The 17042-nt window shown below is 37.9% G+C and overlaps 1 protein-coding gene across 1 annotated transcript in view; it reads right to left on the reverse strand.

Annotated features, from left to right (window-relative positions):
- Positions 1-17042, reverse strand: part of ptcd2 (pentatricopeptide repeat domain 2) — a 51137-nt gene that overhangs the window by 20506 nt on the left and 13589 nt on the right. Inside the window, exons 5-10 of the mRNA XM_039758469.1 lie at positions 16677-16755; positions 14437-14528; positions 14235-14348; positions 11720-11794; positions 8630-8743; positions 5560-5775 (exon numbers count right to left, since the gene is read on the reverse strand). Of these exons, the coding sequence (XP_039614403.1) occupies positions 5560-5775; positions 8630-8743; positions 11720-11794; positions 14235-14348; positions 14437-14528; positions 16677-16755 (690 nt within the window). The remainder of the gene's footprint in view (positions 1-5559; positions 5776-8629; positions 8744-11719; positions 11795-14234; positions 14349-14436; positions 14529-16676; positions 16756-17042) is intronic.

The following is a 17042-nucleotide window of genomic DNA, read 5'->3' on the forward strand; positions in this document are numbered from 1 at the left end:
GATAAAAGACCCTATAAAATAAAGATGGACTGATGCTGTATGCCCAGAGCAGTGCCTCTCAAACTCAGTCACGAGGACCCCCCGTGTGTGGCAGCTGGTTTTTGTTCTGACCAACTTCGGGTTTTTATTGGACTGCTAGCCTAATTAAATAAACTGTTATTTTCCAGTTACACTGCTTTGGTGTCAATGTAGAAACTGAAAAATTACTTTTGGGACATTTTTATTAGAATGTATCAAGCAGGTATACATAATTTGAGATAATGTAGTGTCTTCTAACCAGATTTCATGATTTTTATTCTGCTTTTCCAAGTGTTCTGGTTATTTAAAGCATCATTTGCTACTAAGCATATTAGTTAGTCCGACACTGAAGTAGTTGCAGCGATGTGTATCGTTTGTTAGGTTATGTACTCTGCTCGTTGTTAGTTGTCATTATTAGGATTCAATGAAGGGTGGAAACACAGGAAAGGGCAAAATTGCCAGGAAAATGAAAATGAGTTAAGTGTTTAAAGCAAAAGTAAAAATATGGTAAATTTCTTATAGACAAACATCACTCTGCCGTGCTTTTATGAATGCAGAATAAGAGAAGAAAAAAAAACCAACTGCTAATTAAACAAGATCAAATCAAAGTAAAGTAAAATGACTCACTGATTGTGAATCTGATTAGAGCAAAAATCTGCAGCCATTTACTTTGTAGAACCCTGATCTAGACTATCCTGTACCCACATTTAAAACACCTGCACTGCCTCCCCGTGGAGGGCACAACACCAGCGCCGGGTGCCTCTTGTGTTTCCATGTTAGTTTTTCATTGCTGTAATGGCGAGACAGCTTCCACAGAGAGGCCGCTATGTACTTCTCCTTACAGATGCATCATTTCATACTTTATCAGTTCTCTTTCTGGCAGTAGTGAGAAAAAGGTCATCACAAGGATGAAACTAAGAACACAAAGAAGAAGTTTGCATTTCCTCCTGTTCCACACTTTCTGCCATTTTTGGCTTTAGCAACAAACCTCAGCATTGATTAGGATGTCTCCTGCAAAGACTAAAACAGTAATGAGCCAAACTTGGCGGCAGGCGTGCAAGTCACACTGAAGTGAAACCTGCTCTAAGGGAAGGTTCTTTTTTTCGGTAGCATTAAGTGAAAAATGAATTGAGTACTGAAATTGAATCTTTCAGTTTAGTTGCATTTATATGAATTTGTGTTTTTTTTTATTAAGCTGCCTTTCAGCTCTGCATGTGGAGTTGATGGCCCTTTATGTGCCCACGTGGCTTTCCTCTTAAATCCTTAACACTTGTGTTAGGTTAATTTCTCACTTTAAAGTCGACCCAAATCAGTTACTGTGGATGTGGATAAAAATGTATCCTGTGATAGGTTGGTTCCTTCCTTGTATTTGTTGCTGCCAGCACAGGCACCAACACCAACAACATTTATTTCTATAGCACATTTTCATACAAATAATGTAGCTCAAAGTGCTTGATGAAGAAAAGAGAAATAAAAGACGAAGTAAGAATTAAAATAAGACAACACTAATTAACCTAGAATAAGAGTAAGGTCCGATGGCCAGGGAGGCCAAACCCAGTCCCAAGTGACTTTGAACTGGTTTTATTGGTTTTTATAACAGAAATGTTGTCATTAAGATTTTAACAAATGGTAGTAAGACTGGAGGGAACAAAGAGGTACTGAGTGCTAATGTCAGTCAGTCATCCTAACACAGGGTCACGGGGGTCTGCTGGAGCCAATCCCAGCCAACATAGAGTGCAAGGCAGGAACAAACCCTGGGCAGGGCGCCACCGTTGGGCACACACCCACCCACACACCAAGCACCTAACCTGCATGTCTTTGGACAGTGGGAGGTAACTGGAGCACCCGGAGGAAGAAAATACGGGGAGAACATGCAAACTCCACGCAGGGAGGACCAGGGAAGCGAACCCAGGTCTCCTTACTGCAAGGGAACAGCGGTACCACTGCACCACCATGCTGTCCCCGAGTACTAATGTAATCAATATTTAAAAAAAATAAAAAAAGGGAAATACAGTGGGATGCAAAAGTTTGGGCAACCTTGTTAATAGTCATTATTTTCCTGTATAAATCGTTGGTTGTTACGATAAAAAATGTCAGTTAAATATATCATATAGGAGACACACACAGTGATATTTGAGAAGTGAAATGAAGTTTATTGGATTTACAGAAAGTGTGCAATAATTGTTCAAACAAAATCAGGCAGGTGCATAAATTTGGGCACCGTTGTCATTTTATTGATTCCAAAACTTTTAGAACTAATTATTGGAAGTCAAATTGGCTTGGTAAGCTCAGTGACCCCTGACCTACATACACAGGTGAATCCTATAATAAGAGTATTTAAGGGGGTCAATTGTAAGTTTCCCTCCTCCTTTAATTTTCTCTGAAGAGTAGCAACATGGGGGTCACAAAACAACTCTCAAATGACCTGAAGACAAAGATTGTTCACCATCATGGTTTAGGGGAAGGATACAGAAAGCTGTCCCAGAGATTTAAGCTGTCTGTTTCCACAGTTAGGAACATATTGAGGAAATGGAAGACCACAGGCTCAGTTCAAGTTAAGGCTCGAAGTGGCAGACCAAGAAAGATTTCGGATAGACAGAAGCGACGAATGGTGAGAACAGTCAGAGTCAACCCACAGACCAGCACCAAAGACCTACAACATCATCTTGCAGCAGATGGAGTCACTGTGCATCGTTCAACCATTCTGCGCACTTTACACAAGGAGATGCTGTATGTGAGAGTGATGCAGAGGAAGCCTTTTCTCCGCCCACAGCACAAACAGAGCCGCTTGAGGTCTGCTCAAGCACATTTGGACAAGCCAGCTTCATTTTGGAATAAGGTGCTGTGGACTGATGAAACTAAAATTGAGTTATTTGGGCATAACAAGGGGCGTTATGCATGGAGGAAAAAGAACACAGCATTCCAAGAAAACACCTGCTACCTACAGTAAAATATGGTGGTGGTTCCATCATGCTGTGGGGCTGTGTGGCCAGTGCAGGGACTGGGAATCTTGTCAAAGTTGAGGGACGCATGGATTCCACTCAGTATCAGCAGATTCTGGAGACCAATGTCCAGGAATCAGTGACAAAGCTGAAGCTGTGCCGGGGCTGGATCTTTCAACAAGACAATGACCCGAAACACCGCTCAAAATCCACTAAAGCATTCATGCAGAGGAACAAGTACAACGTTCTGGAATGGCCATCTCAGTCCCCAGACCTGAATATAATTGAAAATCTGTGGTGCGAGTTAAAAAGAGCTGTCCATGCTCGGAAGCCATCAAACCTGAATGAACTAGAGATGTTTTGTAAAGAGGAATGGTCCAAAATACCTTCAACCACAATCCAGACTCTCATTGGAACTTACAGGAAGCGTTTAGAGGCTGTAATTTCTGCAAAAGGCGGATCTACTAAATATTGATTTCATTTCTTTTCTGTGGTGCCCAAATTTATGCACCTGCCTGATTTTGTTTGAAAAATTATTGCACACTTTCTGTAAATCCAATAAACTTCATTTTACTTCTCAAATATCACTGTGTGTGTCTCCTATATGATATATTTATCTGACATTTTGTATCGTAACAACCAACGATTTATACAGGAAAATAATGACTATTAACAAGGTTGCCCAAACTTTTGCATCCCACTGTATATAAAATATTGAATTGCCAAAAATGCCTACCAAGTATTCCAGTGCCCTGATGGCAAAAGAATTTGGCAATTGAAAAATAACAGGAGCAGTGTCTGTGCATACATGTCACAAAGTCTGAAATATCAAGAAGCCTATAAACATAATCCATGCAATATTTATTTCTTCCTTTCCTGACCAGAGGAAAAGCTCATGCATTCTAATCATTTTTGCTGAACTCACCCACCATGTGCTTCTGGCGGTCCTGCTCAGCACAGCTGAAAAATCTGGGGCCATATATTGTAAAACCCGGAGTGTCATGAATCTGCATTATAGCTTCCATGGAACCTTTATTTTGCTAAACGTTTGAAAAACATTTTCTAATATTTCTCATTGTTTGCTATTTTTAACATTTATGACATCTTGAAATCACTGTGAGGAGTAATTTAGGGATGCTTTCTATTATGATCAGTGCAATTTGCTGGTCTCCTATGACTGCTGCTACATTGTTTGACGTTATGCTGCATGTTGGCGGTCATGTGACAAAGACCACACTACATACACGTGGTGTCAAAATGCCCTATATGTACACAAGATGGCATCACACAGTAGTCAGTATCGTCGTGCTGGATTTTTTTTTTTGTAAAAACATACTTGACTTCATTTCATTTACCTTTTTAGAAACATTTATCACAGCATTGGAAAGTCTAGGCATGTTGAACATATGCTGGACATACTGGTAAGAATTTAATTGTGCACTGCATGTGTAACAATTTTATTGCTACTACTACTACTACTACTACTACGCAAATTAGTTAGGGGAAAACAAAGTTTCTCTAGATAGTATTTCCTTAAAGATTATATGTCCTGGTTAGCGAAGTTTGAGACAAAGTACCATCAATCTAGCACTATGGTTTGGGAGTCTTGGTGTTTTGGATTAGTTTGACTTTTCTTAGCGTTGGTCTTGATCCTGCCTTCTGACCTTGTTTTTCCTGTTATGGCAGTTTTCATTACTTTTTACAATCCTCAAAAATTCAAAAGCTCCAGCTTTGATCAGCTTTAGGCACATTATGCCAATAGCATTTCAGTACACTGAGATCCAGTCCTCAAAATATTCCATGATATCCAACTGGTGACACAAAACATTCTCAAGGAAAGGACAGGCTCTAGGTTTACTGGTGCTACACCCAAACAAGAGATTCTTGAGCAATGTAGAAAAAAAAGCAGAACAAAAGCAACATGCACTAAAATAATGGATGTAACGCAGTAGAATACTGTATAAATCAGCAAAACTTTAGTGTATGTTATATAAACAACATCTTTATAAACTTCACTAAACTAGATAACTGATCTAAAAATCAGTTTGATCTAACTAATAAAAATACTCTTGGGTGAAGAAAACAGGTTAGTCAGACCTATGAATCACAGCTAGTCACTTACATGCTGAGTAACATGCGGTGATAAAAATGCATATCATATATTCAAGAATTGTATTTATTTTTATATTATATAAATAAAAATAAATAAATAAATACAATTGAATATATGATATGCATTTTTATCACCACATGTTACTTAGCATGTAAGTGACTAGCTGGAGCAGAGGTGTCACAACCATATATACTATAAATCCAAAATCACCAGTTATAATTTAAGACATCATAACTTACCACCATCAGTCCATTGTTTTCACATAAGGAAAATATAGATTAGTTAATAATACAATATAATCCACTCTTCGTGCATTTCCCATTTACATAAAAATGTTGTCCACTAAAGTTTTATATGCAGATTTCAAGTGAATCATGATAAGTTCCATATCTGGGCCACATTTTGAAGTAAATTATGCAGATACCTAGTTACACTTGATCAACCATAATGCAAATGCATTCATATACATCAATCTGTCTACTCAACTAGTAGTGTTGACTGCAGTGGTCTTAATGTCCTTCTGCTGGTACTCCTCTGATTAAACAATGAGGTGTGTTTATTATTGGCATACGGTGTATGGCAGAGCATTTCATCCAGAGTCTTGTTTGTGACTTGACCAGCAGAACTCAGCTTATCAAAAATGTCCTCAAACTGGCACTCCAGATGTGGGCTGCTTGAGATATTCTCTCTGGCTTTAAAAAGCTAAAAACAACAATAAAAATAAATGAATAAATACATACATACATACGTAGCTAAAACTATAGATTTTCTCTCCTCAGTAATTAAAGGAATACTCCATCTAAAATATATTTTACATGTCACTTACTTCTATGTACTTTATAGTGATGGCAAAGAAAAAAATGTACTCTCATATTTTAATGTGGAATGGGCAAAAAAAAAAATTTTATGGGTAACTAGCTATGCTGCCTGGAAAGATGGGCTGAAATCTCAGTAATCAACATACAATTCAGTGCACTAAATTGTTAGCCATTGCAGTTTACTTTGTATTGCACGTGGTAATAAAATGCATTTCACATTCCAACATATGGTGCATCAAAAACATTAGCACTGGTTTTACAAATCCCATACTAAAAGCTATATAACAGAGACACAGCAACCAGATGGACAAACAGATACAGACACTTATCTTTTTATCAAGGTGGACAGAAGCCAATGCTATTCAGTGGTAAACAATGTTAAAAAGTCCACGGAAAAAAGAAAAATCTCCTGTTACTTGTGTTGCATGATCCACATGTCATTTAACAAGTTGTCTCATCATTATTTTTCAAAACATGTGCATTTGTGCTAAAATACTATTAAATATATACTTCTGCAAAAGTCAGAAGGCATCATAAACAGTAAATTAGCACTAAACTAAGGCTCATGGGTTTGCCTTTTTGACTACTGAATGATGGGAGACACATTTTCAGATCAAAAAGGGAAACAAATAAAGAACTGCAGAAAAACAAACAAACATTCTCAGACTTGGTGTGTAACTCTGAATTACAGGGGAGCAAAGCCTAGTCCAGCTGCATGAGCCAATGATTGACAGTGAACCAGAAAAGCCAAAGGCACCATCAAGCAAATTCAGCTCTTTCTTTATATTTTACTTTGCATAATTAAAGGATAGTTAGGTTAAAAAGTATCATTTGGCAGCATTTTAATGTGCCCTGAAATTAAGAAGAATGCATTAAGGGCTTAAGTCCTTTAACCAGTAGAAACTATGAAATGAAACAGGTCTACTAATCAGAAGTGAAGCCACTTATGATTAATTAGACAATGGCATCAAAAGAGCACTAATATTGGATTCTATGTGCCTCCATGCACTTTTCTAGCAGATCTGGCTCAATCAGTAATTAATTTTTCCAGGATATCATGATGTTCATTGCCCTCTCTTTTTAACTGGCTACGCATCCATACAGAAAAGCAATCATAGCTACTGACAGTGAAAAATTCTATAGGCAATCCACATATAAATATGACCTAAAACATCATCAGATTTTCACTCAAGTCCTAAAAGTAGATAAAGAGAAACCAGTTAAACAAATGAGACAAAAATATTATACTTGGTCATTTATTTATTGAGGAAAATGATCGAATATTACATATTTGCTTTCAGTATCTGGTGTGAGCCCCCTTTGCAGCAATAACTGCAACTAAACGTTTCTGGTAACTTTTGATCATTCCTGCACACCGGCTTGGAGGAATTTGATCCCATTCCTCCGTACAGAACAGCTTCAACTCTGGGATGTTGGTGGGTTTCCTCACATTAAGTGCTCGCTTCAGGTCTTTCCACAACATTTCGATTGGATTAAGGTCAGGACTTTGACTTGGCCATTCCAAAACATTGACTTTATTCTTCTTTAACCATTCTTTGGTAGAACGACTTGTGTGCTTAGGGTTGTTGTCTTGCTGCATGACCCACCTTTCTCTTGAGATTCAGTTCATGGACAGATGTCCTGACATTTTCCTTTAGAATTCTCTGATATAATTCAGAATTCATTGTTACATCAATGAAGGCAAGCCGTCCCGGTCCAGATGCAGCAAAACAGACCCAAACCATGACACTACCACCACAATGTTTCACAGATGGGATAAGGTTCATATGCTGGAATGCAGTGTTTTCCTTTCTCCAGACGTAACGCTTTTCATTTAAAACAAAAAGTTCTATTTCGGTCTCATCCGTCTACAAAACATTCTTCCAATAGCCTTCTGGTTTGTCCACGTGATCTTTAGCAAACTGCAGACGAGCAGCAATGTTTTTTTTGGAGAGCAGCGGCTTTCTCCTTGCAACCCTGCCATGCACACCATTGTTGTTCAGTGTTCTCCTGATGGTGGACTCATGAACAAGAACATTAGCCAATGTGAGAGAGGCCTTCAGTTGCTTAGAAGTTACCCTGGGGTCCTTTGTGACCTCGCCGACTATTACACGCCTTGCTCTTGGAGTGATCTTTGTTACCCTCCCCAGGAGTGGTCGACCAACAATGGTCTTGAATTTCCTACATTTGTAAACAATCTGTCTGACTGTGGATTGGTCCAAACTCTTTAGAGATGGTTTTGTAACCCTTTTCCAGCCTGATGAGCATCAACAACTCTTTTTGTGAGGTCCTTAGAAATCTCCTTTGTTCGTGCCATGATACACTTCCACAAACATGTGTTATGAAGAGCAGACTTTGATAGATCCCTGTTCTTTAAATAACACAGGGTGCCACTCACACCTGACTGGCATCCCATTGATTGAAAACACCTGACTCGAATTTCACCTTCAAACTAACTGCTAATCCTAGAGGTTCACATACTTTTGCCACTCACAAATATGTGACATTCGATCATTTTCCTTAATAAATAAATGACCAAGTATAACATTTTGTCTCATTTGTTTAACTGGTTTCTCTTTATCTACTTTTAGGACTTGAGTGAAAATCTGATGATGTTTTAGGTCATATTTATGCAGAAATATAGAAAATTCTAAAGGGTTCACAAACTTTCAAGCACAACTGTAATTATATGTTTTAATTAATATTGAAATAACATTTAAAAACTATTCTTTACTTACCACCTCTTGGCTAAACTGTGGCCTTTTAACAAACTTTGAGTCATTATCAACTAAGGATGACTGCAGAACAGACAGAACATCATTTAGTTCTCCAGAGAGGCTCATTTGAAGAACCTGTGAAAAAAATAGTGCAGCATGCTTTTCATGAATTTGCATTGAAAATGTTGGATTTACTCCCAAAAAAAAAGTGATCATTGAGTAAACAAACTGTAAATCATTCAATAAAACAAAAGACAAACATTTAAATTTTTCCAAACCCAGTTCCTCCTTTGGTGCAGCATGGTAGTGTACTGGTTAGAGCTGCCACTTCATAGATCCAGTGTCCTGGATTTAAAGCCTATACTTGAATATTGTCTGTGTGGACTCCACAGTTATGTAGGCTTACCATTGGGTATACTCCCATATCCCCAAATATTTCCAGGGTAGGTTAACTGTCAATTCCAAATTGGTGTGACTGTATGCATGAATGGATCCAGTGATGGACTGGCATTCTATCTAGGGCAGTTCCCTTCCTTATACCAAGTAACCCTCGGATAGGTTCCAGCCTCCAGTGATCCTAAATTAGATTAAGTGGTTATGAAAATAATATGATAGGGTATGGTGGCTTGCTGTGGATTTTTCCATAGCAGTAACTAATCCCGGACAAGGCAAGAGTATCCTGGAAGGAACACCCTCACACATACACAATCATAGGGATAATTTATGTTTATATCTTTGGGGTGTGGGAAGATATCCATGTCCACTGTACAAAAATGGAAAAAGGGTCAAACTTTACGCTGAAGATGAATGTTCTAAAAAAAAACGCAACACTCTTGAGTAGGGAGTACAGACTGCTAGTAACTATGCCACCATACTACATATGTGCATGTCAGTTTGATTTGCAACTGCAGAGAGGCATGGTGCAAGTGACCATGGATGTGTGTGAGCCCAATGATTGACTTGTATGTGACCCTAGATTGGCACCTCCCAGTTCAATCAGGATTGGTTTCAGGCTGCTTAAACTATTATGCTAGATGAGTAGACTCAGTAAACAGATTAATGAATGCAAACATTTTGTGTTTTAACACCTGTTCTGGAAGGTAGTGTTTCTTTCACTCTCCTTTAAGAGTGTGTAAAGCCAAAGACAGCAGTTAGGATTCACAGCCAGTATGCAGCACATTCTATATTGAGACGGACAGTTCAGAAGCACAGAATGTTACAGTTAAAACTATATAAATCAAGCAATTAAAGTAAAATGCCTCCTAGGTACCAAGATTTCCAACACTAAGTCTAAACTGGAGTCTGGCCACCGCTGAAATATCCACTTTATTACTGTATGTGAGCAAGAACAGAATCTGGGTAGGCCAATCTGAGGTACTGGTATCTAAGTACACTCTGACTCCAACTTAGACACTGTCTGAAACCGAATGTGTACCACTCACAGGTTTACTGGTATGATTACAAAATTATATATTTTTTCTTGTTAACTGTGTGCTCAAACTTGTCTGGGTATTCATGTATGGAAACAATGAATAAATAAGACTATTTCTGTCATTACATTATAGCTGGAAACACTTACACAAGTTGAAGTGAATTAAAATAAAAGAAAAAAAGGACGAGGCAATCTTTACAACTATCAAAAAAATAAGATGACAAAAATGGAATGTTTAATTGAAAGAAAAAAAAAATCACTGGCATTGTGCTTAGCTGAAGCAGTAATCCTGCAACTTTTAATACTTTAAAAAAACAGTACAGTGGATCTAGCTCACTCACTTCTCTTTTGTCTTTTCCCTTAACCCCTTTAATATAATGGTGGGAGCTCTAGAGGCTTGGCAACAACTGCAGCTCTGTTCCTATTTGAGCTGAACCCACTTTATGCCCAGAGTATTTAAGTGAAGCCTGCATTTATAGTACTTGATCATCAATTCTTTTCCTGAACCACTTGTTAGGGCATTTCCATAGTTTTGAAATGGAAGTCAAAAAAACTAGCTTGGGGCTAGATATATACAAACAATTGTCTTGCCCTTAGCACTTGCTACTTTCCCTCACTTGTTTATGGACTGATACTTGCTCTTCCTATGCTAGTGTGCCTTTACCTGAAATGCATAGAGCTCATCTATGAATACTCACTAATTGATAAGGTTGGTCTTTAAACTATTTAAACCTGAAAAAGTTCACCACAAACAAAACATAAATCATCATTGGACCGAGTCTGCTGAACATTCTACAGTTTACCTCGAAATCTAGTTTACTGCAAAAGTCTTTGAACTTCAGTTTCTGTTATTGGTTAGTTTTATATAACATAAAAGTATTCAAATTTATTTTTGAATGATGGGATATCAGAGGCTTTTCCCTCCGCAAGCTCCACTATCCCAAAGACTCTTCCAATTAAATTAACGCAATATGACTTGTGTAAGTGAGTGTACAGTATGTACCTTCTGTTATGCTAATTTATCTTTAAGAGTAATTTACTTTTATCTGATGTTCCTAACTCCAGGAACTCTAGAGAGAGTTGAACAAAGGAACAGATCAGGTTAATCTCAATTATATGTATGCTTGTTCCTCAAGGATGCTTTTGGCTGCTGTCTTTTTCAATCAGTTTATTAAACTTATGAATATCCCACCTCTGTTATTTACACCTCTGGGCTGTTCAACTGATTAGTCAGAAAATGAAGAAGGTCATTGTATTTTTAGGTAAAGTTAATAACCTATAGTATTTTTGTCTTCCACTTGGTGTACCCTATGATTTTATAGCTTCAAGAAGCTATAAAATGATTTCTGTAAAATGTACATCATACAACAAAGATAATGACAATGTTCTTGCAAATAGGAAATATGACCAAACCCCTTTCTAAATGTGTCAAGCTAAGAAAAGTAATTTAAGGATACAGGCAGATTAATTTCATGTAAAGAAAATGGAGGAGGTTCTTGGAAGTTGCAGGTGAGCATCTCATTGTGTAACTGTTTACTTGAAGGGTGTTAACTAATTCCACTGCAGGAATTAACAATGTATCAATGCATGTTACTAATAAATGTAAGAAAGCAGTTATTCATATACAAAAAAAAAATTTGTAATGCAAGAGAAACTGAAAAAAGACAAATGAGACTTACATTAAGATTCAAGCATATATTGTTGTTTGTATTCATTATTTTCAAATAAATGGAACGGGCCTGTTCCACATTTCCCTATAAAACAGAAAATGCATTTAACGTTATAATGCCTAGTAGCGAAAAATACATTTTACAGTAGGGGGAAAATACATAATAGTACAATAATATTTTGATACAATGAGGATAAATACCAGTGTTTTTTTTGTTGCATTTTAAGGCTAGACATATTTTTATTGTTCATTTTGAGACTTGAATAAAAAATGCTTTGCTACTAAAATCCCCCAAATTGTACTCTAAAAAGTCTTTCTTCTCTCTTAAAAGACCATTAAAGCCTATAAAGAATTGTTCTTGGACAGCATAAAATATGGCAACGTTCCCTCATTAATAAAATGCCCTAGGATCAAGTCAAATATCTGATCATTTGTGTTAAGTTTACGCACTTTTCGGGCCTGCGTGGGTTTTTCTCCAGGTACTTTTCTCTTCATCTCATATCGGTTTTGGTATTCAGATTGAAACAAGTTAGAGAATGTATAAAAGGTGTCATTTGGATGCGCTTGAGGAACTAGTTAACTCTTTTCGAAAGTCAGAGCACTTTCAACTTTTATTTACTTCATCAAAGAGACAGGTCACTGTAATTGAATTTAATTTAATTTTGTAACAAGGAGCTATATTCAAAACAGTGATAATAAAATATTATTACATTTATTAGTGACTTCACTCAAGGTACATTTCAAAAAGTAAATGAATAACTGTCTATCTGTATTTTAAAACACTGAACAATATTTTTTTATATGCAAGTTTTTCAAAGTTTAATAATTTATACCTTACTATCTATTTAAGAACAAGTCAAGTCAAGTCAAGTTGGGGAACATGCACTGGTACAGTGCGTTTGCACACCCACTACACATCGGAACAGCTTGGGATCCTGGTTAGCAACCCTCCGGGCAGACACGCAGTCCAGTCCCACCCTCCGGAAATGACCCTCTACCTGCCACAGCCAGGTGTTACGTGGGTGACCCCTTGGCCTGGTCCAGTCACTTGGGTCCCCAACAATGAGGATCTTATGAGCCGGATCACCCTCGGGGAAACGTGCCACATGCCCGTAGTGCCGTAACTGACACTCCCTCACAATGCAGATAATGTACCTTATTTGGGACTCCATGAGCAACCGCTCATTCGACACAAAGTCAAACCAACAGTACCCAAGGATTTTCTGGAGAGACACAGTACCAAAGAAGTCCAGTCTTCGTCTCAGTTCACAGGATAGAGTCCATGTATCGCAACCATATAGCAAGACAGGAAGCACCAGGACTCTAAAGACTTGGACCCTCATCCTTTTGCCTAGATATCGGGAGCGCCACACACCCCTTTCCAGCGACCTCATGACTCCCCATGCTCTACCAATCCATCTACTGACTTCACAGAGTCACCAGAGACATGAATGTCACTGCCAAGGTAAGTAAACCTCTCAACAAGGTCAACACCCTCTCCGCAAACAGACACACTGCTGATGGCTGTGCCCAAGAAGTCATTAAAGGCCCGGATCTTGGTTTTTATCCAGGACACTTGCAAGCCCAGACACTCAGACTCCTCACTCAGTCTCTCGAGCGCCCCGATCAGAGCCTCCATTGACTCAGAAGATCACAGCATCTCCAGCAAAGTCAAGATCCGTGAATCTTTCTTTACCAACAGATGCCCCACAGCCGCTGGACCCCACGACCTTGGCCAACACTCAATCCATACAAGCACTGAACAGAGCAGGAGCAAGAACACACTCCTGACGAACCCTAGAATCAACTGGGAAAAACACAGAGGTCCTGCCTCCACTCTGCACAGCACTTATAGTACCAGTGTACAAGCCAGCCATGATATCCAGCAACCTCGAGGGGATCCAGCGAAACCTCAGGATGTCCCACAGGGCAGCTCGATCAAGTGAGTCGAATGCTTTGCGAAAATCGACAAAGGCTGTAAAGAACCTCTGACGATATTTGCGTTTGCAGTCTACGAGAACCCTCAGTGCCAGGATGCGGTACAGACCAGAGTTGCCACTGAGCCAATGCGCTGTGACCCCTCTCGATGATATCCACGGTGCCCTGCCAGATGAAACACCTCCTTCTGGGAACACTGGTAACACCAACACAGCCCTCAGCAACCTTCAGGGTCTTGTCATGGAAGGTTTCCCACATCACATTACGATCGGCAGTCGTACCCAAATCTGAAAGTTCCTCAAACAAACTGCGTGCAAACTCATTAGAAACAGCCTGGTCTTGGAGTCTGGCCAAATCCAGGCTCATTTTCCTATGGTAACCTACTGGACCTAAGCTGGAAAAACCTCAAAGAAAAAAAACAAAACAAAACAAAAAACTGAACTCTCATTAACATTACTAGAAGAATAAGTGTGCCAAATTTCAACAAAATTGGTCCACTGGGTGCAGAACTGTTTTATGCAGAGAGAGAAGATGGAAAAAAAATGCAAAAAACTGTACATTTTCTAACATAAACATTAATGTCATACCAGTTTTAAAGCAAGGGCCACAGCAAAGCAATAAGCATGCCGAGAGATAGATTTTCCTTTTAACTGTGTTTCTTCTATGAGGGAGGTACAGATTTGGCACGATTCATTTGTGTTCTGAAAATAAAAAACAACAACAATGAAACAAGTTATTACAGCATATTTAAACACACATAAATAATTTTGCATCTTATCATATACTCACCAATTTATAGCATACAGCTAATCCCAGAGTATAGGTGTCTTTGCTAAAAGCTACTCCCTGATTCTTCATGTGTATCAAAATCTCCAATGCACCTGTTAAATTAACAAATAATTCAGGTATTCAGTCTGTATGTGCATAGTGAAGGTAGCTACAGTCATGACTAGTGTTGATTGGCGAAATTTGACAAAGCATTTTTCACAGCAAATTTGCTGGGTTTGCCAGGGACCTTGTTCAAGTCATTTATCCTTGAAAATTCGCCGTACGGCTGGCATGGGCTACTTTTTTTCCTAGTGCCCCAGGATTCTTTGTGAAGCTGGTGTAACATTACAGAGGTTGTAGCAGCCAATGTTGGATGAGACTGTCATTAGGTAATCTGTGCTACCTAACTGCTTTGTGTTGTACATGCATACTAATTGCATACTACACCTCACTTTATGGTGCTGCCTGATCTGCTTTGTACATGTGTGAATCATTAATGCTGCATCCAAGAGAGATGTCACAACCTGAATGCTGCTCCAGTCAGATATGCACCACTCATACAATAAAAAAAAACAACATAAGCAATTTGAAGGATTCCAAGTTTTGTGGACTTGGAGTATAATTTTACCTCAAGGATGCACAGTGGTTAGCATGCCTGTCTCACAGCTCAGGTCACGTTTTTTGGCCAGGAAAGTTGGCAGACACTTCGCCAACCCTCAGGTACACTTAAAAGATCATTGTTCCATTACCACCACTCAAAACTAGTTCAGTTTCTCCTTCCCCTATGACTTAAATACATTGCACTGAGCTTGGCAAAACTAGTGGCTAAGCAAATTTATCAAGGTTTTCTCATCACTAGTCAAAACACACAATAAAAAACAAACAAACTTTAAATATACAGAACCAAAACTAAAAAAAAAAAAAATAAAAATATGCCAATAGTAATGCGTTTCTTACCTATTAATACCAGCACTACCACCTTAAAATTAAGTCAAATCATGAATTAACTGACAAAATAGCAATGTTGTTGTATACATATTTATTTTTCTTAAAAAATGCAAACATGAGTATATCTTTCTATCAGATACCGGTTCTTAAAAAGCCCCTATAAAGTATATTGCGGGGAAAAAAAACTAAAAACCTAATAGAGTGCCCTATGGGAAATGACTTGAATGCTGCTGTCAAAAATGTTTAATAGAAACATGCATTTTGGTTAATTCTGATTACAGATATCTGAAATGGTTAAAGAACACAGAAGTTAAGATCTTATTGCATAACAGTTTACCTGTAAGGTGTCATCCAATTCCACTGTAACAATAAACAAATCTCTTAATGCATGGTACTCATTTAATAGGGAAAGAAAAAAAAAAAAAAAAAGAAAAGATTTTGGCCAATATCAAGGTCTTATAAATGTACAACTAATTTTCCCACTGCAATTAAGGTCAGTGCAGATGCTGATCTGTTAAACACAAGTAATATAGACAAATAATGCACTGGAATACTAAAATGTACTAGATACCATGCTACTAACATTATTGTGAAAATATGTCATTACTTGTTTGCAAGACCCATGTATCAGTGGCTGTATTCTGTGCAGTTTGCTGCTCTTCAATATAAAGGGTTTGCAAATTAAAATGTACATCTCTCAGTCATCAATGTAATGATAAGCAATTGTCTTTGAGTAACCTGTTTTTAAGGCAGTCAAGGGGTGTTCTGCAAATAACATTTGCTTTATCATTTAGATCTTCAATTTTATGGCTGTGGCCTTTTCTAAATATTGCTGATCTACTACTGACATTTCAGCAATTAGTTCTGATAAGTTTTCTTCTTGGGCTGAATGACATTTTCAAGCTGGAGTTATGAACTTGGTTACTAAAGTCTGTAGGCATTCTTCCGCCATTGGGTCAAGAGTGTTTTTTATAGAATGCCTCAGTCACATGTAATTTAACAATAATAAGTTATTGATTACTACATGATGTATTATTTAAAAAAAAAAACAGTTGTCTAATCCTGGGGAATATTTCAATGTAATTTAATAAGACTTTCCAGAAATGTTAGAGCTGGAATCTATTGCTTTGTTTCTCATTATAATATGAAGACTGCCTGCAGAGAGGTTTGACTAGAGACCATTGCCTATGCTTCAACACAGCTTGCAAGTCCTTCCCTAGGCGGACACAAATGATTTTCAGAAACTCCACCATAGTTTCCTGAAGGAAAACAATGGTCAAGCTTTAGTCAACCAAAACTTAAACATAACTTACTGTCATAATATCCTTTTATAAACAACATATCCATCACAATGTTGAAGGAAGTTGAATCCAAAAAGAATCCTTTTAGAGCCTAAAAGAAAACAAGAGGTCAAGAAATGCCTTTGCACAATAGATGCTTGTAATGAACATATACAGCATACGGAAATACCTAGGGAAAGCTAATGTCTAGGAAAAAAAAGAAAAAAAGAACATGTTCATTTTGTTTTATACATTTCGTTTTCACATTGCTACTACACTGATATAATGAGCTCTTCTTCCATATTTTTGAATCATGCAGTTAATCTTGCAGAGACAAAATTTTCTGTTTAAAGGAAATCAAAATATAAATCATTACAACATTCAGAATTGTACAATTTA

This window comes from Polypterus senegalus, chromosome 7 (assembly GCF_016835505.1).
Source record: "Polypterus senegalus isolate Bchr_013 chromosome 7, ASM1683550v1, whole genome shotgun sequence".
Lineage (NCBI taxonomy): Eukaryota > Metazoa > Chordata > Cladistia > Polypteriformes > Polypteridae > Polypterus > Polypterus senegalus.